Raw genomic sequence first — 26,339 nt, 5'->3', positions numbered from 1 at the left:
AAATGCTTAGTAAATACATATTCGCTGCTACATAACACCCCAAATACACAAAAAAAAGGAAAACTATCTCCATTTTCACTACAAAAATGTGCTATATGGAACCAAAAGGGTTCTTTGACTGTCCCCATACGAGAACCCCTTTGGAGAACCTCTTTGAGTTCCAGGTAGAACCCTTTTTGGTTCCATGTAGAACCCTTTCAACAGAGTGTTCTACATGGAAGCCAAAAGAGTTCTACTGGGAACCAAAAAGGGTTATCCTATGGGGACAGCCGCAGGATCCTTTTGCAAAAAAAAAATCTTAAGAGTGTACAGTATCACAGTGTAATTAAAAACTAGAAAAAAGCACACAATACCATTTCGTAGTTATAGAGTTTACTTTTCTAATAACTTGTTGTCGGAGGAACACTAGAATTCTGCTAACGCAGACGCTATGATGAATCTCAGGCCGTGTTCACGGAGTGGTGTGAAGGAGCATTATAGGACAAATGGCAGGGCTCATTAAAACAGGGTCATAGCCCGAAGAATATCATTCCACTGTGGTGTGATTCAGCAAGAGCGAGATAAAACATATTATGGAGAGAGGCGCTCGCTCTGACAAATGGGGTGCAGAGGGTTCTCACCTTCTATATGAGAGAGAGATGAGAATTTGATAAAAGTGCCTCGAAATCCAGATTGTCAGATGAGAAGCTCTGCCCCGAACTGGGCTGGCGCCCCACTTGCAGGCCAGAAGCACGAACACAGTCAACTTGTTAAGATCCTTCGCACTAAGGGAAAGTTTGCTGCAGTCGCTGGAGAGTCCTACCTGCCGGGTAGCGACCGTTGTCAGGCACCGAGGCACTAGCTGCAATTCCAAAGGTAATGAGTGTCCACGATTCACTGGACCGGAGTCAACTGTCCAGCTGATGGCTGTGGCTGGGACAGAGACGTACTGTGGCTCAGCAGACTCTGGGTGTATGTTTCTGCATTGTATTGATACTGTAGCTGACCAGCATTCAAACAGTCAGGGCAATGTGTAACACAAGAACTTGGTACCCGTCAAGTACACTTGAAGGGTACTTGAAGGGTACTTCATAACACATGTTTACCCCATAGGCTACAGTACATACCTTAATTTATACAACGCTTATATAGGCTTCTGCTTATGGATGTGGTATAAATGGGGTATTGAATGTGTGCTGAAGTCCTTGGATACCCTTCAAGTAAGGTTTTGGTCTGGTTGGGTCACATAGTCAGCCATATCATAACTACACAGAGATTGATGATTACATTATTACATGCTTTGATTGATTAAGTAGTTTCGGCTTATTCAATCTAATCTAATTACATTTTATTTCATTTAAAATTGTCAGCTTTCATTGGATTCAATTAAATATTTAAAGTAATGAGTGTAATTAAACCCATTCTATCCATGGTGCGAGATGTGAGGCAGTGTGATTATGATTCCTAGATATGATCGTAGCCGTTTCCCTGTAATGAGGGTGTGGTCTAGAACTATTAACGTTTGGATGCAAGCTGTTTTCTTCTGTGTTCTCAAGAATGGTTCTTGCGGTACCATGTGGACTGTATACTTCTCTGTAGAAGTATACAGTATAGTCCACATGGTGGTCTGTAATTGGAACATACAGTAAATGGAATTTAGTAAAGTGATGGGGTGGGATCTGTGAACCACTCTGACCCACTTTTTTGTATTCATCTCTCGCTTTATCTCTCTCTCTTTCTCTCTTTGATACAGCGATGGACATGCCAATGGAACTGACAGCCCTCAACATTACCCCACAAGGAGCGTTATTGCAGTGGAACCCTCCTCTGTCCAGCGTTGACAACTACGTGCTCACCCTCACCTGCAATCAGGGTAGGCAGACTTATTCTCTTCTCACAAACTATGTATCTCCGCCACAGGGGTGGAGCGTGTGGAGCACCCTGAGTCTGTAGGTGGACTCCTGCCAGGTCGACTCTGAGAGAAAGTCTAGTGATGTGTCCCAAATGGCACCCTATTACCCATAGAGCTCTGGTCAAAAGTAGTGCACTATATTTGGAATAGGCTGCCATTTGGGCTGCGGCCTAGGACAGCTACTGGACAGCTACTTGGAAATCAGCTCAGACATCAACCTGTTAGTCGATGCCGCTTTCATCAATATGGCCACAAATGATGGTTCTTCAGCAACCTCTTGCCAATGTGCTCTATTGACTCTTTAGTGTGTTCATTAAGTGTAATTTCTCATTTACTAATCCAGACTCATCTAGGCAATAACATCTTGGCAGAAATGGTTTGTTAACCTGTTACTTTTCATCATCAACACGGAACCTATTTCTAACGATATAGTAAGCCATTCATTAAACCGGCAATTTATCTAGATTGGTTATACAAAGTTTAGTCGTGCAAGCAAATAAGAAATTGTGAATTTAAGTGAAATTGATTTCAGCAACATGCAATTAAACCTGACCAATAATAACAGCCATAGGAACCCCAATCTACCAACCCTGACAGCGACTGTGCATATCCTAGGCAACTGTTATATATTCAAATTGTTTAATGTAATCATAAAAGCCAGGTTTGTTTACAATCTCATGTATTCTCCTGTTCTAACGTCGGTCTTTGTGTTCCTCCTTCTCCTTAAGTGACAGCTGACACCTTCCTGGTGGAGGGTGGGAAACAGGAGCACCAGCTCACTAAGCTCTTGCCCAGCACCACCTACTCTGTAGCCCTCTACGCCACCAAGGGACCCCTGACCAGTGGAACGGTCATCGCCAACTTTGCAACACGTATGTTACGTACTTTACTTGCTTAGCTACTTACTGTTCCACCTACCCATTCAGAACTAGCCCACAAAGACTACTGAGAGCAAGGCAAGCTACTTAAAACTCCTTGAAACGTACTTCTATTCAACTAACGCGTGCCCTCTCACATCTCTTAGTTAAAGTGTGTCTAATTAGCAACAGGAATCATTTCCCCTCTCTCATTGAGGCCCTTGCAGTGTGATCACTGACTGACCATGTCTCTAATGCTGGTATACAGTGTTCATATTAGGACAACCTCAGTCTCATACATAAAAAAACAAAATCTCAGTTGCCAAGACTGAGGCTGTCCTAATATGGACTCCGTACTGCTAGCTAACAACCTTCACAAGCCAATCATATCATACCTACTCCACTTTAGGGAAGGGAGAAGAGGAGGGGAGGAAGATGGTGTAGATTAGCAGAGTTGGGACTCTGGGCCCGGTTGCATAAAACATCTTAAGTGTTTCCCTTAAGGGTTTACCTTAAGGAATAATGTTCCCTTACCTAAGTTAAGGGTGTTGCATAGAGCCCCTCAAATATTTCATTAGGTAAGTGTTAGGTGAAAATGATCTGTTAATTGAATGATTCGAATATTCCGCCCTGAAACATATAATTGTATGGAATTGATTGGAATGTATAAAATCATAATCAATAAATGTGTAGTCCTAGTCAGAATTAGGGTAAAGACAATATGTCTTTATGGTATTTTAAACAGAGACTGTCTGAGCTTGGTGTCAACCTGACTAGAGATTTGGGAGAGAACAGGGAGTACGGCTCAAGGACAAGGTCACTAATCTCTGTCGGCTGGGTAGCAGGACATGCGTGTGCGTATGGTTGTGTGTGTGTATGTGTGTGTGTATGGTTGTGTGAATGTGTGGGCGTGAGAAGTCAGTATAAAATGTATTGTTTTGTATTCTTGACTTTAGAACGTTCCCGTGAATAAACATTTTTGACTATTTTAGCTGGGCCTCCGTCCGTTTCATTCGACCAGGATCTTACAAATTCTGGTTTGCAGACTGAGTAATATAATTCAATTGGGTTATGTACCTTGAGAACAAAATTCTCTTATCAGTAAGGGCATAATTTAAGTGTTTTACTGTGGTTTGAAGGCATATATGGCAGAAAGAGTATCAGGTTAGCATGGAGAAGACCTGATTCACTGAATGAATGTCTCATCAAAGAGATGACATTTATTTTCTGATCGCAAAATAAAACTTCCACAATCAAGACAGGAGAAACAAATTGATTCAGAAGATAATGTAACTTTTTTCTGAACTTGTTTCTATTACTTTCTAACACGTCAAGTTAGCAGAGTAGTTAGCTACCTTCACACCTAGCTATGTAGCCATGGATTATGCACCTTTCATTGTTTAGCTACCTAGCTTGCTGATGGATGTTTTCTTTTCGAAACCAGGGCAGAGGAAAGCAACATTCACCTCCACAAATGCGTTTTACATTGATATCCATACTGAATGAAGCACTTAAGGGACCTCATGGGCACCCATAACTTTTTCACTTAATTTAAGGGGTAGATTTGCCTTAAAATGTTTTGTGCAACTGACCTAAAGTTACGAAACTTTAAGGGAAAAGATAAGGGGAAAATGTACTTAAGATGTTTTGTGCAACTGGGCCCTGAACTTTATTTTCAGTGTTTCATGAACAAAACAATTCTGTCAGCAGCAGGGCATTAATATCCCCAAGGGAGCAGCGTGGCCCAGGCTGCACTATAGTGGAACCACATGAACATTTTCAGACCAAGTGGGCTGCTGCCTGTGTAGTGTACACAAACAAATGTCCAGAAAAAAAGAACAACTAGTAGCTTTTTGGGGCTTTTTTGTCTTGCGGTAAACGTCTCCCTATGAGGAGGGGCAATTCCACTATATTTATCTAATCAACCAGTTCCCTTTGCAAAACTTAATTTATAGACACTGTTTTTCGCCGAATTAATTTGTCTAAAAGTGTCACAGGCCATTGGTTTTGCTACTCAAGGGCCAGCCTTGTTCTCTGATGTTGACACGTAATCACTGAACGGGGTAGCCAAGTTCACCAGACTTCAGAGACTTTTTACATTTTTAATTTGGGTGTTATTTAATTTGATGCGGTTATTCTCCGCTTACGCTTTGTTTTCGCTGACTGTTATGCTCTGATAAAAATGTGCCTGTGTTGATGGCCTCTTATGAACATAAAGATTTGCTGACTCACTTTCTAAAAGACTTCACCAGCGAGAGAGATTTTATTTAGGGAAGTTTTAGAAGTTATAATGTGTCTTCAAAATAAGTATTTTGGTTTAGTATACACCTGAACCAGTGCATGGGGATTCACTTATTAATTGTTTCTTGATGGAAACAGGAGGGAGATTTACTGATTTTCTTATCATATAGTAATAATCCATTACTTCACTTGCCATCTGTTTGCATGTTGAGACACCTCTACAATATATGTCCAAAAACTCCATCTCTCAGAATAGTGTTCGCATGGGGTATAACTAAAGAGAATGAGAGAGAGAGAGAGAGAGAGGGAGAGAAAACAAACAAAAGAGAAGTGTAGGCATTGTGATGGCTTGAAAAGATTCAATCAAAATTAAAGGGGATGAAAGGAAAATTAAGATTAACGCCCTCTCATGCATTGCAGTCATGTTGAGGAGAGAGGAGGAGAATGGCAGTCTGTCAGATAAGACCTCGAAGAGGCAGATATGGCAGTGTGGACACCCACATTGTAATTTCTCTAGTGGGTACTACTGCTGTGTGGAGATGTCATTGCATCTCATGTAGAAAGTCCTTCAGTCCTGAGGCCTGAGGCTATCAGTGGTAAAACACTGTTAATTACTGAACTGTCATAGATCTCCCCTGAAAACACCTGAGGACAACAGGAGGAGAGAGAGATAGGAAAAGGAGTGAAACCGGAAAAAGAGTGGGCAGCAGGTAGCCTAGTGTTCAAGAGCGTTGGGCCAGTAACCGAAAGGTCGCTGGTACAAATCTCCGAGCCAACTAGGTGAAAAATCTGTCGATGAGCCCTTGAGCACGGGTAGGCTGATTATTTTTGAGCAGTAAAGGATGCTGGGTTAAGGACAATTAGAATGCATTCGCAGCAGGGTGACTCCAACTAAGGTCTGCTAGAGGGGTGTTCATCAGATTAGGAGATAGATCATAATTGGGCAACTTTCCCAATTTAAGGACAGTATTTGGATACTAGAAATGGACATACTGTAGCCACTAATGATTTGACTCAATGGAACAGGGATATAGTTATCTGCTATCTGATTGCTCCCCTCTAGCCATGGACGCTCCTTTGAACCTGACGGCCAGCGAGGTGAACCACCGCAGTGCCCTCATCTCCTGGCAACCGCCCATCGCAGACATCGACAACTACATGCTTACATACAAATCAGCTGATGGCAGCAGAAAGGTAGGCAGAATACAGTAGGGCGTATCTAACTTTATCAACAAGAGTTCCCAATCACAGACACACACTGAACTGTGAACTGTAGTATCAAGCCAAAGCGGCTCAAATGGGAAATGAATATGAGCCATACGTGTTACGTGTAGTGTTTCCAAGCTTCCAAAATACTAGCCTTTCCCAGATCTGTCTGTGCTCTTGTTTTCTCCATTGTTGTCATTGTCAAGTCAAACATTGGCATGACAATGAGTGACAAGGTGTCACGACTTCCGCCGAGGTCGGTCCTTCTCCTTGTTCGGGCGGCGTTTGGCGGTCGACGTCACCGGCTTTCTAGCCATCGCCGATCCACTTTTCATTTTCCATTTGTTTTGTCTTTGTCTTACACACCTGGTTTCAATCCACCCAATTACTTGTTCATTATTTAACCCTCTGTTCCCCCATGTTTGTTTGTGAGTTATTGTTTATTGTATTGCGGTCCGTATTTGTGGCCTTGTATTTATACGACGTGTATTGTGATATATTTTGAGTAAAATTGCTTTCATTACTCATATCTGCTGTCCTGCGCCTGACTCATCTCACCAGCTACACACAGACGCTTTACACAAGGAATTGCCATCATAGCACAGACTGGCAATCAGGCTACCAAAACACTACCTTCGCTTACGAAAAAAGATTGCAGTCAGAGTGCAGTATAACTGCAGTTCAACTGCAGTACACCGCAGTTATTCTGCATTTACTGCATCCAAAATACCACAGTCACCTGCAGTTACTGCACTTTTACTGCAGTTTTTAAACTGCAACCTTTTTGGTAAGAGTTATCTTTTTCTATGAGTTTCCAATCAAGCTCCCACACGATGCTGTATCATTAAGCCAAAGGTCCTCCCAGGAGATATGATTGTTAATACATGAGCCATAATATGACTGTTACCGGTAGTGTTTTGAAGCTACCAAAACAGTGTAAATATCTCCCAGACAAATGACCGCTTAGTACAGATCCATTGCACAGCTCTACTCGGCAATAGAGCCGTTTAGATCTTTTAATTTGACTCCTGGAAACGTTTTCATTTTAATTACATTCTTTGATGTAGCTCAGTAATATTAATAAAGTAGATTAGGAAGGTTATTCCGTTGCAATATGCCTATTAATGACTCACCAGGAACAATTTCCCCTGATATTCTACAGCAGATATCTCTCTCAACTAATTACATCATTCAGGCAGAGCCCAAGAATGGGTCCCAAATAGCACCCTATTCCCTATATAGTGCACTACATATGACCAGAGCACTATGTGCCCTGGTCAAATAGTGCCCTATTGTCACAGTTCCAAAAGTGGTGAGTGAAGGAGTCAGGCGCAGAGAGCAGGGTAGTTCAGAAAGGACGTGGATTTAATATTCCAAAAATACCAGAGAGACGGTCACGCCACACACACAAGGGCGCGTAAAGTCCCAGTCCAAAACAAACAGGACTAAATCGAATCGGAACAGACACCACAAGAAATGAACGAAACACCACAAACAGAAAAACAAGCCCGCACAAAAGTCGGCGGGCCAACTGGGTTTAAATAGCCCACAATCAAACCTAAACACAAAACAGGTGCAACAAATCAGACAAAACTAAATGAAACAGAAAAGGGGATCGGTAGCAGCTAGTAGGCCGGAGACGACGACCGCCGAGCGCCGCCCGAACGGGAAGAGGCACCTTCTTCGGCGGGATTCGTGACACCTATATCGGATGCTATTTGGGACGAAGAGCCCAACACTGTACTGTCCTCACGGTCTTCATCTTAACTAGCTTCTAATCTTAAAAAAAATAATATATATATATATATATACAGTTGAAGTCAGAAGTTTACATACACCTTAGCCAAATACATTTTCACAATTCCTGACATTTAATGCTAGTAAACATTCCCTGTCTTAGGTCAGTTAGGATCACCACTTTATTTTAACAATGTGACATGTCAGAATAATAGTAGAGAGAATTATTTATTTCAGCTTATATTTTTTTCATCACATTCCCAGTGGGTCAGAAGGTTACATACACTCAATTAGTATTTGGTAGCATTGCATTTAAATTGTTTAACTTGAGTCAAACGTTTCGGGTAGCCTTCCACAAGCTTCCCACAATAAGTTGGGTGAATTTTGGCCCATTCCTCCTGACAGAGTTGGTGTAACTGAGTCAGGTTTGTAGGCCTCCTTGCTCGCACACGCTTTTTCAGTTCTGCCCACAAATTTTCTATAGGATTGAGGTCAAGGCTTTGTGATGGCCACTCCAATACCTTGACTTTGTTGTCCTTAAGCCATTTTGCCACAACTTTGGAAGTATGCTTGGGATCATTGTCCATTTGGAACACCCATTTGCAACCAAGCTTTAACTTCCTGACTGATGTCTTGAGATGTTGCTTCAATATATTCACATACTTTTCCTGCCTCATGATGCCATCTATTTTGTGAAGTGCACCAGTCCCTCCTGCAGCAAAGCACCCCCACAACATGATGCTGCCACCCCCGTGCTTCACGGTTGGGATGGTGAACTTCGGCTTGCAAGCCTCATCCTTTTTCCTCCAAACATAACGATGGTCATTATGGCAAAACAGTTATATTTTTGTTTCATCAGACCAGAGGACATTTCTCCAAAAAGTACGATCTTTGTCCCCATATGCAGTTGCAAATCATAGTCTGGCTTTTTATGGTGGTTTTGGAGTAGTGGCTTCTTCCTTGCTGGGTTATGTCGATATAGAACTCATTTTACTATGGATATAGATACTTTTGTACCTGCTTCCTCCAGCATCTTCACAAGGTCCTTTGCTGTTGTTCTGGGATTGAGTTGCACTTTTTGCACCAAAGTAGGTTCATCTCTAGGAGACAGAACGCGTCTCCTTCCTGAGTGGTATGACGGCTGCGTGGTCCCATGGTGTTAATACGTGCGTACTTTTGTTTGTACAGATGAACGTGGTACCTTCAGGCGTTTGGAAATTGCTCCCAAGTATGAACCAGACTTGTGGAGGTGATGGTGTCATGATGACAATTAGCCTATCAGAAGCTTCTAAAGCCATGATATCATTTTCTGGAATTTTCCAAGCTGTTTGAAGGCACAGTCAACTTAGTGTATGTAAACTTCTGACCCACTGGAATTGTGATACAGTGAATTATAAGTGAAATAATCTGTTTGTAAACAATTGTTGGAAAAATTCCTTGTGTCATGCACAAAGTAAATGTCCTAACCGACTTGCCAAAACTATGTTTTTTTTGTGGAGTGGTTGAAAAACGAGTTTTATTGGCTCCAACATAAGTGTATGTAAACTTCCGACTTCAACTGTATATATCTTTCAACACACATGCATGCACACTCACGAACACGCACTAACACTATATTGACCTTGTGTGTTTTTGGTGCTTGTGTTTGTCCAGTGGGTGTCAGTCATGCACAGAGGATTTGGTTTTAGTAACAAGCTCTGTTATTTTACTCTGCTTAGGTTAATTTCAGTCCCCATAAATTCTTCCCAACCTGTTCTCTCTGCTAATATAATCTTCATATTCACCACAGTAATCTGTGTTAGTTTGATTATGAATCATATGTTGACCTTCCAGATTAGATAAAATAATACTCTTAACAAAAAAACTACAGCGAATTCACACAACATGTTATCTTAAAATGTGTCACTTTTTCCAAAATGGCTGAATATTTCATTCGGTTCTTCATAGATATTTCATATGGCTCAAAGCCTCATCAGATTCAGCAGTTCAACACTGCTGTCACGGCCAGCTCCTAGAGAGCTCATCACCGAAATCTATTTTTTATTTCATCTGCCAGAAAAAGAGATCTCTGAGAAAAATGGTATGCCATCCACTCCGCGACAGAAGATAAGCTTGATAAAAGTGGATTTGTCAAAAACAATGAAAGGGAACTGAGCCGTCTTGAGTTTTAGACTGAAATAGCCATTCTTCTTCTTCCTGGCAGCTCCTTATAGCACCAGTGTCTGATAAGGTCCTTTTCCTCTCCGTTTTAGTTCTCCCTCTTATCATTTAGAAAAACACAGGGCAGAGTTGTACAAAGGCCAACAACACTGAAAAATGAATTCAACATTTATATGGGCCTGACATAAATGTTTTATGTCTGTAAATGTGCCTGGGTGCTTTTGTTGTTTGTTGGTAGGAGTCAGATAGTATCACCGCTATGGGTTACTGTCTGCTGTACACTTTGGATTGGATCTAGCTAAAACTATTTGCTGTACCGTATCCACTCACAGGCCCATAAATGATGTTAAAAACCCTAGGAATATGCTGTGCTTACACTCCTATTCATAACAACAGGGATTATCAGATCAGGGCCTGCATTCACAAAGTGCTTCAGAATAGGAGTGCTGATATAGGATCAGTTACCGTTCCCTTGTCTGTGTGTTCTCCCCTCTGTGGTGTGTGTGTGTGTGTGTGTGTGTGGTGCTACAGGAGCTGATCCTGGATGCAGAAGACACGTGGATCCGTCTGGAGGGCCTGGCAGAGACCACAGAATACACTGTGAGGTTGCAGGCTGCCAGGGGATTAGAGACCAGCGATATTATCTCTACGGCCTTCACAACAGGTAAACACACATGCACGCACACACACAAGCGCACACACATGCTCACAAGCACACAAGCACACAAGCACACACACACACACACACACACACACACACACACACACACACACACACACACACACACACACACACACACACACACACACACACACACACACACACACACACACACACACACACACACACACACACACACACACACACACACACACATACACATACACACACATGTACCATTCATCCCCACTCCATACTTTATCCAGATTTCAGGCCCATATTCAATAAGCATCTCATCTAGCTGATCTAGAATCAAATCCCCCCTGGCCATATAATCTTATTCATTATGATCTAGAAAACGGACCCTAATCAGCAGTCCTACTATGACACACTTTATGAATACAGGCCCAGTCCTCGTCATTCTCCATTATGTTGAGCTGATGTCATGTGTCCTGTTCTTCTCCGCTCCAGGAAACCGTCTGTTTGCCACCCCTCAGAACTGTGCCCAGCATCTGCTGAACGGGGAGTCCCTGAGCGGCGTCTACACCATCTACATCAACAGAGACGCCAATCAGGGAGTGCAGGTCTACTGTGATATGACCACAGACGACGGAGGCTGGATCGTAAGTGTCTCATAGCAGGAGATATACCTTGCAGACAAAACCCCAACAACACCCAACATTATAGTGCATAGGGTGCCATTTGGAACATGTACTTTGTCAATATGTACAGTTGTGGCCAAACGTTTTGAGAAGGACACAAATATTAATTTTCACAAAGTCTGCTGCCTCAGTTTGTAGGATGGCAATTTGCATATACTCCAGAATGTTATGAAGAGTGATCAGATGAATTGCAATTAATTGTAAAGTCCCTCTTTGCCATGCAAATGAACTGAATCCCCCAAAAACATTTCCACTGCATTTCAGCCCTGCCACAAAAAGACCAGCTGACCTCATGTCAGTGATTCTCTCGTTAACACAGGTGTAAGTGTTGACGAGGACAAGGCTGGAGATCACTCTGTCATGCTGATTGAGTTCGAATAACAGACTGGAAGCGTCAAAAGGAGGGTGGTGCTTGGAATCATTGTTCTTCCTCTGTCAATCATGGTTACCTGCAAGGAAACACGTGCCGGCATCATTGCTTTGCACAAAAAGGGCTTCACAGGCAAGGATATTGCTACCAGAAAGATTGCACCTAAATCAACCATTTATCGGATCATCAGGAACTTCAAGGAGAGCGGTTAAATTGTTGTGAAGAAGGCTTCAGGGCGCCAAAGAAAGTCCAGCAAGCGCCAGGACCGTCTCCTAAAGTTGATTCAGCTGCGGGATCGGGGCACCACCAGTACAGAGCTTGCTCAGGAATGGCAGCAGGCAGGTGTGAGTGCATCTGCAAGCACAGTGAGGCGAAGACTTTTGGAGGATGGCCTGGTGTCAAGAAGAGCAGCAAAGAAGCCACTTCTCTCCAGGAAAAACATTAGGGACAGAGTGATATTCTGCAAAAGGTACAGGGATTGGACTGCTGAGGACTGGGGTAAAGTCATTTTCTCTGATGAATCCCCTTTCCGATTGTTCGGGGAAGACAAGGTGAGCGCTACCATCAGTCCTGTGTCATGCCAACAGTAAAGCATCTTGAGACCATTCATGTGTGGGGTTGCTTTTGCCTAAGAACACAGCCATGAATGAAGAATGGTACCAACACATCCTCCAAGAGCAACTTCTCCCAACCATCCAGGAACAGTTTGGTGTTGAACAATGCCTTTTCCAGCATGATGTAGCACCTTGCCATAAGGCAAAATTGATAACTAAGTGGCTCGGGGAACATCGATGTTTTGGGTCCATGGCCAGGAAACTCCCCAGACCTTAACCCCATTGAGAACTTGTGGTCAATCCTCAAGAGGCGGGTGGACAAAACAAAACCCCACAAATTCTGACAAACTCCAAGCATTGATTATGCAAGAATGGGCTGCCATCAGTCAGGATGTGGCACGGAAGTTAATTGACAGCATGCCAGGGCGGATTGCAGAGGTCTTGAAAAAGAAGGGTCAACACTGCAAATATTGACTCTTTGCATCAACTTCATGTAATTGTCAATAAAAGTCTTTGACACTTATGAAATGCTTGTAATTATACTTCAGTATTCAATAGTAACTTCTGACAAAAATATCTAAAGACACTGAAGCAGCAAACTTAGTTGAAATTAATATTTGTGTCATTCTCAAAACTTTTGGCCACGACTGTAGGTGGAATCAAAGTGTTGCCACCTGGTCTACACTCTGTATCTGGTCTGTGTTCCAGGTGTTCCAACGTCGTCAGAATGGCCTTACCGACTTCTCCAGGAAGTGGAGTGACTACAGGGTCGGCTTTGGGAACCTAGAGGATGAATTTTGGCTCGGTATTTTGGCTCTCAACAGCTCATTTCAGCCCCATAACACTTATTAGGAGGTATCTCGGGGCTACTTAACGCTCTAGAAAGATACCCCCACTCTTGGGGTAGAGTATGAAGTTTTGTACACTATTTAATATAGGAATAGGGGGCCTTTGTGTTTGTGTTGCAGTCTCTGCTTCTGCTTATCTCTCCCACAGCAGAATTAACAGTTGACTTAATTTACACATTTGTTTCTAGTCTGTTGTTCCTAGTCTGTTGTTTCAAGTCTCTCTCTCTCCTCTCTTTCTTTCATTACTTCACTTCACAAATACTAGCTCCGTGATTTATTAATGGATGTATTCAGCTCTCATTTCTCTCTGAGATTACATGGTAATTGTTTTTCAAAAATGCTTTGATTTTGATACAAAACAAAAGGGCTCTCTCCTTTGATGCACTCTGGAATATTTCTGCAAAATTCATTATAACATCCATAATTATATTCATTAGAAAAGCTAGAAATGAACAATGTTTCTTCATGGGCTAGTTTTCATGTTGTTGTTTTTGTAAATAGATAAAATATCAATATTTCATAGCAGAGATCCCAACCTTGAGAACTCGTTTTTGTACTTTTATTAGAAAAATAGAATTACAGTAGAGTACACTTTCTGTAACAGTCCTGACCTGTTTTATGTTGTTTTTATGTGTTTATGGTCAGGGCATGTGTTTTGGGTGGGCAGTCTATGTTATTCGTTTCTATGTTGGTTTTGGTTTGCCTGGTATGGCTCTTGATTAGAGGCAGGTGGTTTGCGTTTTCCTCTAATCAAGAGTCATATTTAGGTAGGGCATTCTCACTGTTTGTTTGTGGGTGATTGTCTCCTGTGTCTGTGTTATGTCTTACACCATACGGGATTGTTTCGGTTGTTCGTTTCGTTTCGATGTCGTCTGTTACCTGTACGTAAGTTTATGTTTAGTTATGTAAGTTTATGTTCAGGTCTCGTCAACGTCGTTTTGTTATTTTGTAGTTTGGAAAGTGTTTTGTTTCGTTTCGTGTGCCATCGTAATTTATAATAAAGATGGCTTATTTCCCTGACTCCGCATTTTGGTCTGAAGATCCTTCTCTCCTCACCTCATCTGAGGATGAGGAAAGCGACAGCCGTTACAGAATCACCCACCAACAAAATGTGACCAAGCGGTATGGGAATGCTCGACGGAGCAACAAGGATTTCTGGACTTGGGAGGAGATCCTGTCTGGTAGAGGACCCTGGGCGCAAACTGGAGAATATCGCTGCTCTCGTGAGAAGAGTGAGGCAGCCACAGCCCAGGAGCGGTGGTTTAAGGAGGCAGCTAGGAGACGTGGATGGAAGCCGGAGATTCAAGCTCGAAACCGGAATTATGAGGGGACACGTCTTGCACGGAAGCCCGAAAAGCCCGTGAGTAACTCCCAAAAATTTCTTGGGGGGGGGCTAAAGGGTAGTGGGCCAAGGGCAGGTAGGAGACCTGCGCCCACTTCCCAGGCTAACCGTGGAGAGCGGGAGTACGGGCAGGCGCCGTGTTACGCAGTAGAGCGCACGGTGTCTCCTGTACGAGTGCATAGCCCAGTGCGGGTTATTCCACCTCCCCGCACTGGTAGGGCTAGATTGAGTATTGAGCCAGGTGTCATGAGGCCGGCTCAACGCGTCTGGTCTCCAGTGCGTCTCCTCGGGCCGGCATACATGGCACCTGCCTTACGCATGGTTTCCCCGGTTCGCCTACATAGCCCGGTGCGGGTTATTCCACCTCCCCGCACTGGTCGGGCAACCGGGAGTATTCAACCAGGTAAGGTTGGGCAAGCTCAATGCTCAAGAGAGCCAGTACGCCTGCACGGTCCGGTATTTCCGGCGCCACCTCCCCGCCCCAGCCTAGTACCTACAGTGCCTACATTACGCACTAGGCTACCAGTGCATTTCCAGAGCCCTGTTCCTCCTCCACGCACTCTCCCTATAGTGCGTGTATCCAGTTCGGTGCCTCCAGTTCCGGCCCCACGCACTAAGCCACCTGTGCGTCTCCTAAGTCCTGTACACACTGTCACTTCTCCCCGTACTAGTCCTGAGGTGCGTGCCCTCAGCCCGGTGCCACCAGTGCCGGTACCACGCACCAGGTATAGAGTACGCTTTGAGAGTTCAGTGTGCCCTGTCCCTGCTCCCCGCACTAGTAGGAAGGTGCTTATCATTAGCACGGTGCCTCCAGTTCCGGCACCACGCACCAGGTCTACAGTGCGCCGTATCCGGCCAGAGCCATCCGTCTCACCAGCGCCATCTGAGCCATCCGTCTCCCCAGCGCCATCTGAGCCATCCGTCTCCCCAGCGCCATCTGAGCCATCCGTCTCCCCAGCGCCATCTGAGCCATCCGTCTCCCCAGCGCCATCTGAGCCATCCGTCTCCCCAGCGCCATCTGAGCCATCCGTCTGCCAGGAGCCTGCAAAGCCGCCCGTCTGCCATGAGCCTGCAAAGCCGCCCGTCTGCCATGAGCCTACAGAGCCATCCGCCAGACAGGAGCCGCTAGAGCCGTCAGCCAGACAGGAGCCGCTAGAGCCGCCCGCCAGACAGGATCTGCCAGAGCCGCCAACTAGACAGGATCTGCCAGAGCCGCCAACCAGACAGGATCTGCCAGAGCCGCCAACCAGACAGGATCTGCCAGAGCCGCCAACCAGACAGGATCTGCCAGAGCCGCCAACCAGACAGGATCTGCCAGAGCCGCCAATCAGACAGGATCTGCCAGAGCCGTCAGAGAGCCATGAGCAGCCAGAGCCGTCAGAGAGCCATGAGCAGCCAGAGCCGTCAGAGAGCCATGAGCAGCCAGAGCCGTCAGAGAGCCATGAGCAGCCAGAGCCGTCAGTGAGCCATGAGCAGCCAGAGCCGTCAGTGAGCCATGAGCAGCCAGAGCCGTCAGTGAGCCATGAGCAGCCAGAGCCGTCAGTGAGCCATGAGCAGCCAGAGCCGTCAGTGAGCCATGAGCAGCCAGAGCCGTCAGTGAGCCATGAGCAGCCAGAGCCGTCAGAGCGCCATGAGCGTCGAGAGCCGTCAGCCTGCCATGAGCGTCGAGAGCCGTCAGCCTGCCATGAGCGTCGAGAGCCGTCAGCCTGCCATGAGCGTCGAGAGCCGTCAGCCTGCCATGAGCGTCGAGAGCCGTCAGCCTGCCATGAGCGTAGAGAGCCGTCAGTCTGCCATGAGCGTCGAGAGCCGTCAGCCTGCATGGACCTGCCAGAGCCGTCCAAACAGGACCTGCCAGAGTCCTTCAGCCGGGATCTGCCCCTTGTCCCGGTGTTGCCCCTTGTCCCGGTGCTGCCCCTTGTCCCGGTGCTACCCCTTGTCCCGGTGCTGCCCCTTGTCCCGGTGCTAGCTGTTTATTTAGGGGAAGGTAGTGTTAGGGTGGTCAGTAGAAGGGGTAGACAGAAGAGGGGAGTGACTATGGTGGTATGGGGACAGCGTCCTGAGCCGGAACCACCACCGTGGTCAACTGCCCACCCGGACCCTCCCCTGGACTTTGTGCTTGTGCGCCCGGCGTGCGCATCTTGAGGGGGGGGTACTGTAACAGTCCTGACCTGTTTTATGTTGTTTTTATGTGTTTATGGTCAGGGCATGTGTTTTGGGTGGGCAGTCTATGTTATTCGTTTCTATGTTGGTTTTGGTTTGCCTGGTATGGCTCTTGATTAGAGGCAGGTGGTTTGCGTTTTCCTCTAATCAAGAGTCATATTTAGGTAGGGCATTCTCACTGTTTGTTTGTGGGTGATTGTCTCCTGTGTCTGTGTTATGTCTTACACCATACGGGATTGTTTCGGTTGTTCGTTTCGTTTCGATGTCGTCTGTTACCTGTACGTAAGTTTATGTTTAGTTATGTAAGTTTATGTTCAGGTCTCGTCAACGTCGTTTTGTTATTTTGTAGTTTGGAAAGTGTTTTGTTTCGTTTCGTGTGCCATCGTAATTTATAATAAAGATGGCTTATTTCCCTGACTCCGCATTTTGGTCTGAAGATCCTTCTCTCCTCACGTCATCTGAGGATGAGGAAAGCGACAGCCGTTACACTTTCATAACCAAAAAAATGTTTGATAATGAATATATCCATTAGAACACGTGTCAAACTCATTCCACTGAGGGCCGAGCGTCTGCGGGTTTTCTCTCCTCCCTTGTACTGGATTGATGAATTAAGATGACTAATTAGTAAAGAACTCCCCTCACCTGGTTGTCTAGGTCTTAATCTGGTTGTCTAGGTCTTATCCTGGTTGTCTAGGTCTTAATTGAAAGGAAAAAACAAAAACCTTCCAACACTAGGCCCTCCATGGAATGAGTTTGACACCCCTGCTTTAGAACATTGCAGAATATCGATGACCCTGCAGAACATTAGTCTCCAGTCTTTGTCATGCCTCTTTCTATGTCACCAATTGCCACTACGTTCCTACCCAAGCTGTACTTCAGTATATCATCTACTAATGACACACAGATCCAATGTGCTGGGAAACCAGTATGAATCCTGACTCATTCCTGATTGGTAAAAGCTAAAAGCTCTTCTCACCCAGTAGATATTCCTTATGACCTGTTTAATTTCTGCTGACTCAGTGCTGTGCTCACTCCTGCTGGGGACGGTAGGCGCCAGCTCTGGCTGAGCCAGGCTGCATTCCAAATGGCTCCCTATTTCCTATATAGTGCACAACTTTTGACCAAAGTGTTTCAGTGTACAGTATAGGAAATAGGGTGCCATTTAGGAAGCCGCTCCAGTCTACACTGCCAGACCCATCCCATATCCCCTGTCTGTCATTAACTACACAGTAGGAGGTCACCTCTGGCTCTGGCAAGCACACCCAATGCTCCTCCTTGCCCAGTCTCATACTAATAGATAACTGTCTGTCCACACTGCAAAAACACCTCCTGCCATGACAGGAGCACTGTAGCCATGTACTGTACCATTCCTGTGACTGACACTGATATGGTATAGTTATGACCTCAAGAGGAGAATAGTGGTGCACTCAGAGGACATCATAGTGGGCTTCAGATGATGTAAGCACACCGCACCTGATCTTTTTTTTTATCCGACATCGTGCCGCACAGACTGTGTGTTAGACCTGGGAGACAAAATGACATTTGGTTTAACTATCCTGCTATGGACAGAATAGCTCTTTCTGCAGGGAAACACTTCACATTAAGGTTGCCTCACAGTGAAGAAACAGGAACTAACGGATGCTACTATCAGTAGTTGAAAACAGAACATTTTCATTTCAGTTGCGGTTCTATCCATTAGTCTGACTCACTAACCCGACTCTGGCCAAATATATTGTCAATTTGAGGACCTATTATAAAGAAACTGACGCAGTTGTGCAATATGCGATCATTATCGCTCTTTTTAATTTGCTCCTTAATTTCTGTAGAAGTGTAGGAGTAAGCTGGGTAATAGAATGATAAGAGATATTAATTTATGAGATATAATGAGAACAGAATACAGCCTCCAAATGCATTTTTAATCCTGCTGGCTATTTCTAATCAAGCTGACGCAAAAGCTTTGCTATCAGGTTAATAGCAGATGATCCTGCATTATGCACTGGCAAATTGGACTTCACTCAATGTTTAACAAATCTTATTACACCAATTGCTTTTCCCCTGTCACCAGGGATTTATTTTGTTTGTAATGCCGATTGTATCTTTTGCTGACATGTCGGAGCCCGAGCCCAGTTTCTCCCTCGTTCAGCCCAATGCTTATCATCAGATGCTTCAAGTTTTTCGTGGGGTAAAAAAAAAATGCTATCTGCTATCATGAGGCATCTACAACATCATATGATTTCTAGCTTGAGGTTAAACTTGAAACATCCCTGCCAAGTGGGGAGATTTGTTATCTTGGGAAAGCAAGGTCTAATCTCCCTGGTCCTTATCACAGCCTGGCTGGGCTCTGGGCTGGCAGCAGCAGCGGCAGCAAGGCCAAATGGACCAAAGACTGTTGACTGGAAGATATGGACAAATTTCACTTCACTGTCCGCCTCCTCTTATCTCTATGTCATTTCCTGTGTGCGTCGGTTCTTACCATGCCAAGGTGCAGGTAGAAGTTAATGTCAGACTTGAGTGAGTTAATTAAGCAATAAGGCCCGAGGAGGTGTGGTAAATGGCCAATATACCACGGCTAAGGGCTGTTCTTAAGCCCGACGCAACGTGGAGTGCCTGGACACAGCGCTTAGCTTTGGTATATTGGCCATATATCAGAAACTCCTGAGGTGACTTATTGCTATTATAAACTTGTTACCAACGTAATTAGAGCAGTAAAAATACATGTTTTGTCATACCTGTCAGCATATCAGCATTCAGGGCTCGAACCACCCAGTTTATAATTTGAACAGCCATTGGTTATCTCTTTTTCTTCTTCAGGTTTGGACAACATACAGAAGCTTGCAGCCCAAGGTCGCTACGAGCTCCGGATCGACATGAAGGATGGCCAGGAGTCTGTCTATGCCAACTATGACAAGTTCGCCATCGGAGATGCCAGGAATTTATACAAACTCAGGATAGGAGAGTATAATGGCACAGCTGGTAAGCATTTATTTACACTCTACTCTAATCAGTTGCTTGATTTAAGATCAAGCAACTGATCGGCAGGTAGCCTAGTGGTGAGAGTGTTGGGCCAGTAACTGGAAGGTTGCTGGATCGAATCCCCGAGCTGACAAGGTACAAATCTGTCATTCTCCGCCTGAGCAAGGCAATTAACCCACTGTTCCCTGGGCACTGAAGATGTGGATGTTGATTAAGGCAGCCCCCCCTCTGATTCAGAGGGTTTGGGTTCAAATGTGGAAGACACATTTAATTTGAATGCATTCAGTACAACTGACTAGGTATCCCTATTAAATGTACAGTATATTACTTTTAACAGTGAAGAGATGCTTAATACTGAACCCGATAGCCTAGCAGTTAAAGGTTGTTAGCTCAAATCCCGAACTGACAAGGTGAAGAATCTGTCATTCTGCTCTTGATCGAGGCAGTTAACCAGTCCCCGTCCCCCCCACAACAGCAGCTCCCTTGGCGCCCAATGTGGCAGCCCCCCAAACCTCTCCAATTTAGAGGAGTTGGATTAAAAGAGGAAGTCAAGTATTGGTTGGACCTAGTGTGCAATTGACGATCAAAATACATTTATTTTGAAAACCATAAAAGCCATTCTCTTCCATCTCTCTTATGGTGTCTTGAAGGAAAAGTACTTATTTAAAACCATCCACCCACCGCGTGGCTCCAGCCCTGCAGTATTATTCAGTTCAGACTGTCAGTGTGCCCATGTCTTGTGCTGCTTCCTTCTATTTAATTTATTTCCATTCCCTGTCACAGGGGACGCACTGATCTATCACCAAGGCCGTCCCTTCTCCACCAAGGACAGAGACAATGACATTGCTGTGACCAACTGTGCTCTGTCCTACAAAGGAGCCTGGTGGTACAAAAACTGCCATCGGGCCAACCTGAATGGAAAATATGGCGAGTCGAGACACAGTCAGGTGAGTGTCCCTGTTCTCCATACTGAGACTGAGCGGTGACGACTGACATTAAAGACCACAGTCCCTGTCATTTCAATTAGAGACATAAAGAAAGTGAAGGCAGTAAGGCCAGCTCCTTTGTATTATACTTTAAAGCTCCTGCTGCTTTTCCACCAGTGTGATTTTGTTAAAAAGTACAAATCTTGTAAAGAGCTTTTGGTGAGGCTACTACAAAAGGCTTGCAACATCACACAAATTCAACAGTTTCCCAATCTCCTCAACCTTATGATGACATGAAATGAAACCAGAAAGACTTAACAAGAGGAACTAACTACATTGTACTGTAGGTAAGATAAGACTGTCTGCATACTTTTATCCACTAATTGAATGCTGAGCTACAATGACCACAGTGAGTTCAAACCACAAAATATAATGAAAATTTGTTCCAATGTCCAAAATGTTGCTGAACATTTCAATACTATAGGAAAAGGTTGGTCTGATAATAAGGAGAAAGCCGAGGATGTTACATTCAAATTAGAAGTGAACTGTCCATTTCAGAACAATATCTAAACCTATCTCACTTGGCACATAAGCAATATGTAATCGAAAGTTACATAACTAATATGTCAGTGTAGGTTTCTAACCAATGTCCTCTCTTGATCTTATAGGGTATCAACTGGCATAACTGGAAGGGTCATGAGTTCTCTATCCCATTCGTGGAGATGAAGATGAGGCCATTTAACTACCGCAGCATCAGTGGCAAGCGAAGGAGGTCCACTCCTCCAGAATAAACCCCATACCCCTGTACACTCTTACCCCCAATCCAGCTAGCTGTTCCCACTTTTACATAAGGCTGAAAGACAATAGGATGAGCTATGTCATTTATTAAAACAATTGAATGACAATGGTTATGTTTGCTAGCCCGGAAAACCAGACTGAATTCAGTTCTGTTTCGTGTTTGTTTCACTCCACTAGTGAAACGAGTGAAACATAGTGTGAGTCAATCTGAGTTTTGAGGCTACTGTATCTATTTGCTAATATAGGAAGAGATGTAAACCACTGGGTTTTTGTGTTTAGCCAGTTTCCCTGTCCTGGTGAGCTCAGAGTGGAGTTCATGAACTTCTCTATCTATAAAATACGAGTACATGAGAGCTAGGATTATTTCTCCCGTTTAAAATAGTAATTTTAACCAAATTCTATATGCCCATAAACATGTAAGATATCTCTATTTTTATAACTGATATGGTAAAAGTCCATTTATTACATGATATGATTTGATGCCTTGTTATTGAGATTTTTATTGAAATAGCAACCCTCCATGAGTTTTATAGACAAATGCCTGCATGGAGCAATTCATTGGACATAGACAAAACATTGTCACTCATAATGACCTAATCAGTATTAGCCATCACCAAGTGACATACTGTACCAGCCTGTAGTAGTGGATTCAACATCAGTTATTTATATATTTATGTCCATGTGGTCAATTTACTTTTGAATGTGAAATAAAATCCAAAATCCACACCATGATTGGAATGGAAGAAACGTTGAGCAATGATTGTGCTCAACTTGAAATGTACAAGCTTATCTCCAGTGCCCATTTATTAAGATATAACAGTGAGCAAGTTATTTACGCTGAGGTAATACATAGTATGACCACTGTCATTCAATACCGGTCTTTATACTGCCCTGCATAACTCAAATATATAACATTATTAACCAATATTCACATACGGTATTCTCCACATACGGTATTCCAAATCCACAAACAAATACAGAGTGGTATAAAGATACTGTATATGAATTAGCACTCTCAAATGTTTCCCCATTATGTTACTTGCAGTGATGGTGCTAATAATTGTTCAGACATGAAACCAAAGATTTGCTGAAGAGAAACTGTCAACAGAGCTCCCTTTCTTTGTAACCTCATCCTCACTTCAGCAGATTTTTTGGGGGGATACTTGGTTTTAATCTCAGAAACAATTGTCATGGTTACATTCTGAGCACTTGTTCTTTGTCAGTATTATTTGAAACTGGTAAGCTCATTTATACACAGTTATTATGTTGTGGTGTTCAATAGTCGTCCTATATACAGTACATTCTTCCTGTCTTACCCGTATTTACTGTCTAACTGTGTTACGCCACCAGAGCAAGTAACATTTGGCCTGCTATAGCGAACCCCTTTGTCCTCAATGTACATTTGATGGATGAATACACTGTATTTCTACTTATCCAATCATTTTCATCAAACCATTTAATTTACTATTTTGTGGTTTTTATTGCCCAATTAACTTTATTTTCTCTCACCCAATCTCTACAAACTCTACCAACCACACAGTGTGTTTGTAACATAATAACTGTGTATGTTTTTGGTTATTCACTGCCCTTTAGACTTGATGACTTAAAACATTGGTGATTGTCCATCCTGTAGACTGCTGGTACTAATATATTGGTATAGGAATCAGTAGCTTTATGAAATGCTGATACTACTTCCCCTATTGTTCTATTCATAGTTGTTAAGACAGACTTGTTTTGAGAAGGGAGGAGCCTACTGCATGCTAACAGTATGAGCAACACCTCCATGGTAATAACAAATGTGTAATGAGAATATTATTGTATTTAAGTGTTGAATTTCTCCTCAGAATTCCACTTGTCTAGTGTTTCAGAGCTGTTAATGCAATGCATCCGAACTCCCTGAGCAAGACATTGTTTAGTTTTTACTAGAATAGGGTGTGTACTTATTTATTAACTACATAGACTAACTACTGTATGTCTCAGTGCATTTTGTGCAAGGAATGAGAGTGATGAAGCTCTGTAGATAACAGATGGAATGTACTGTATGTAACAAAAGAGGTGTCTCTTTCGGCAAATCCTGGTGTGCCCAAATTCTAACCCGAATGCTTATTGACTCCTCCCCAAAAAATGTCACGCTGTCTTTCAGAATTTATAATTGTCAATCAATCAGAATTATACAGCGTTATTGTCCACAAGACATTTGGTTAGGTGAGGTGTTCTGACAAGATTATCCAGAAGGCCTATTCCAAACTTTAGGACATGTATACTGTAGTTCTTATTTATGTTATGATTCCTTTCTGCAAGTCATAGCCTTTTCCTTCACACCCCTGTTACGCTTGTCAGTATGTCAACCCCCAGAATCTCTGCCAAGAATTCAAGTCTGAGCTGGTAAAGTTATGTTTCAATTGGAGTGACTAAATCCCCTTACCTATTTTGATGTTGTTTCAGGGGAGCAAAAGAGAGAATATCTACAAAATTCTGCTTGAATTTTGAATGAAAGGTATTAGAGCGTTAAGACACTGTTGTGCATTGGCTTGTGATGTAATAGAACATCTAGCTATTGAGGGAACCTCAAATACAAATGCATGTAATCAATGATGGCTGCGAAAATGCTGAGTGCTAAAAGAATATAAACAGATCGAGGAATACTGAGGAGGGTAATAAAAGCGACATAAACTCTTCACAGAAGAAAATGTATTGTCAGTAAGAAAGATAATAGAATCTCAATATGCTGAATATAAAGTTATTTTTCGTGCCTTTGCACTTCAGGACTACTGTAGACAACACATTGCACATATGTGACAGGAATAGTATACGCGATGCTGTTACTAACTCCATAAGCTGTGAAAACCGAGTCATGTAGATCAAGCATACCTCTCCCAGGCGTCGTCAGACCTCCACCAGACATCGCTGAAGCAGAATAATATGTTGAATAATGTGATTACCACTTACGTTTTGGGGGAAACAGTCTGGCCCCTTATACCTGCCATTATTGTTCCTACTATTGCTTCCATGCCATCACTTGAAGGAGGGTGAATGTATAGTTCTGACTATAGAATGGAATAACTAGAATGGGAATAACACAGACCACTGTGATTCTATTTCTATGGTTCTGATGCCTCATACAGCCATGAGTAGAAACATATTTTGACATAATAGGACTGCAGTTCACCACATAATCAACCTCGCAGAATATACTCTAATGCTTTAATCACAGTTCATCACAGTCCATATGTAAATGAACTAAGGGACAATTGCATGGCTGTACAAAAATCATGCAGATTGTGGGTGAATTATCCCATCACTTTAAGATGATTACATTGGCCTAGAATAATAAGTGCTTCGACATGGATATGTCACATGCCACTCATATTAGATAAGTAAATGATCCAACATTAAAAAAAAATTCATCAGAATTACACATTTAACCTATTGATATGCTGTAGGACTAATATTGCTGTTACCCTCTTAGTATGCATTCCAAGTGAATGTTGTTGCTGTTGCTCTACCCAGGAGCTGTGGTAGGAGGATCAGATCAATAGGTGAATTTGAGGTGCATCCCATATGGCACCCTATTCCCTATTTTGTGCACTACTTTTGTCCAGAGCCCTATGGCCATGGTCAAAAGTAGCTCAGTTGGGCAGAGCCCTATGGTCCTGGTCAAATGTAGTTTACTAAATAGGAAACAGGGTGCCATTTGGGACACAGCCTGTTTTCGACCGCCATAACCAGAGGCCAAGTTAACATGTGGTCTGCTCTTCTATTTGAACAGATGAGATACTATAAAGTATCTCTCTGTTTTATCTGGTGCACAGCATGCAGGTCTTTGCATTTACATCTGAGAGAAAGTTTGAAGATTTTTCTGTGTGAGGAGGGGAGTGTAATCAAAAGACTGCATTTATCCAACAATGTTGAGAACAGACTTCACTCTATTAATCATTTGCATAGCAGATGGAACAAGATAATCTAGTGTTTCAGAATTGTCAGTCTTCCCCCCGATTACTTTACCTATCACAGGTTCACAATGCACTGGAGCAACAACTCACACTGGATCACAACTCAAACCCACAATCTGTTCCTTTGTTGTGTGATTTAATCAGGCATAGTTAATGAGTGGAATCATTTCCTGTCCTTTATTTATATCATTTTATTTATGACTACTAGACACAGCTATGTAATTCATTTGTCAGTTGATGCAACATTACTATTTAGCTGAGAAATAGCCACAAGGATTGTTGAAATGTGTACTTTACCTTTGGATTAAGATCCCAGTTCTATGCTATCTGTATTATTTGCCATGAAGAATGTGAAGGAAGGTTGGGACTGTGGAAAAGCTCTTTTGATGAGTATCTGGATTGTGTTGGATAATCCTGGATATTACCGATGAGATTAGTTCTAGTTTAACTTAAAACATGTACTGTATAGTTCCTTTTTTAATACATTTTCTACATATTAATAAAATACTCCAATTGTCAATTTTGCTGTTTACAAGTGCAGTTCTTGTTTCAGATGTCCTTTTTTGTCTCAACTTCATTTCACATGCTTTATAAATAAACACAACAATCTAACAATAATTTCAATCACACCAATAGTTTTTTAAATAATTCACTACTCTTCTTATCTCTTGGCCTATTTTTACAAAGAATGTATTCTCAGTAACTCACACTTATAGTTTGTTGTGATGATGATGGGGTTCTCTGTGGTGGCTGCAGCTAAGAGTCTGCCATCAACCTAGACGCTAACTGAACCACAGAGTCGGAGCCTAACACAGACACGAGCTGTATCCAAAAATGGCACCATATTCCCATATAGTGCACTACTTTTGACCAGGACCCATAGACCTCTGATCAAAAGTAGTGCACTACATAGTGAATAAGGTCATGACCAGGTCAAGGCCACACAATTTGCATAGGATCATGCTTAAACACACAAAACAGTATCCACTTCAGAATTGTA

The 26,339-nt window shown here is 43.2% G+C and overlaps 1 protein-coding gene across 3 annotated transcripts in view; it reads left to right on the top strand.

Annotated features, from left to right (window-relative positions):
- Positions 1-25,859, top strand: part of LOC139550797 (tenascin-R-like) — a 118,272-nt gene extending 92,413 nt beyond the window's left edge. For all 3 annotated transcript variants that reach the window (XM_071361956.1, XM_071361957.1, XM_071361955.1), the window contains 9 exons: positions 1,733-1,852; positions 2,620-2,763; positions 6,053-6,183; positions 10,624-10,756; positions 11,225-11,376; positions 13,048-13,144; positions 19,501-19,662; positions 20,446-20,609; positions 21,257-25,859. In XM_071361956.1, the coding sequence (XP_071218057.1) occupies positions 1,733-1,852; positions 2,620-2,763; positions 6,053-6,183; positions 10,624-10,756; positions 11,225-11,376; positions 13,048-13,144; positions 19,501-19,662; positions 20,446-20,609; positions 21,257-21,379 (1,226 nt within the window). In that variant the 3' untranslated portion in view covers positions 21,380-25,859. The remainder of the gene's footprint in view (positions 1-1,732; positions 1,853-2,619; positions 2,764-6,052; positions 6,184-10,623; positions 10,757-11,224; positions 11,377-13,047; positions 13,145-19,500; positions 19,663-20,445; positions 20,610-21,256) is intronic.
- Positions 25,860-26,339: the final 480 nt, after the last annotated feature.

Source organism: Salvelinus alpinus, chromosome 23, assembly GCF_045679555.1.
Source record: "Salvelinus alpinus chromosome 23, SLU_Salpinus.1, whole genome shotgun sequence".
Classification (NCBI taxonomy): Eukaryota; Metazoa; Chordata; class Actinopteri; order Salmoniformes; family Salmonidae; genus Salvelinus; species Salvelinus alpinus.
Note: the sequence above shows the minus strand (reverse complement) of the source record. Positions and strands in the feature narration are given on the sequence as shown.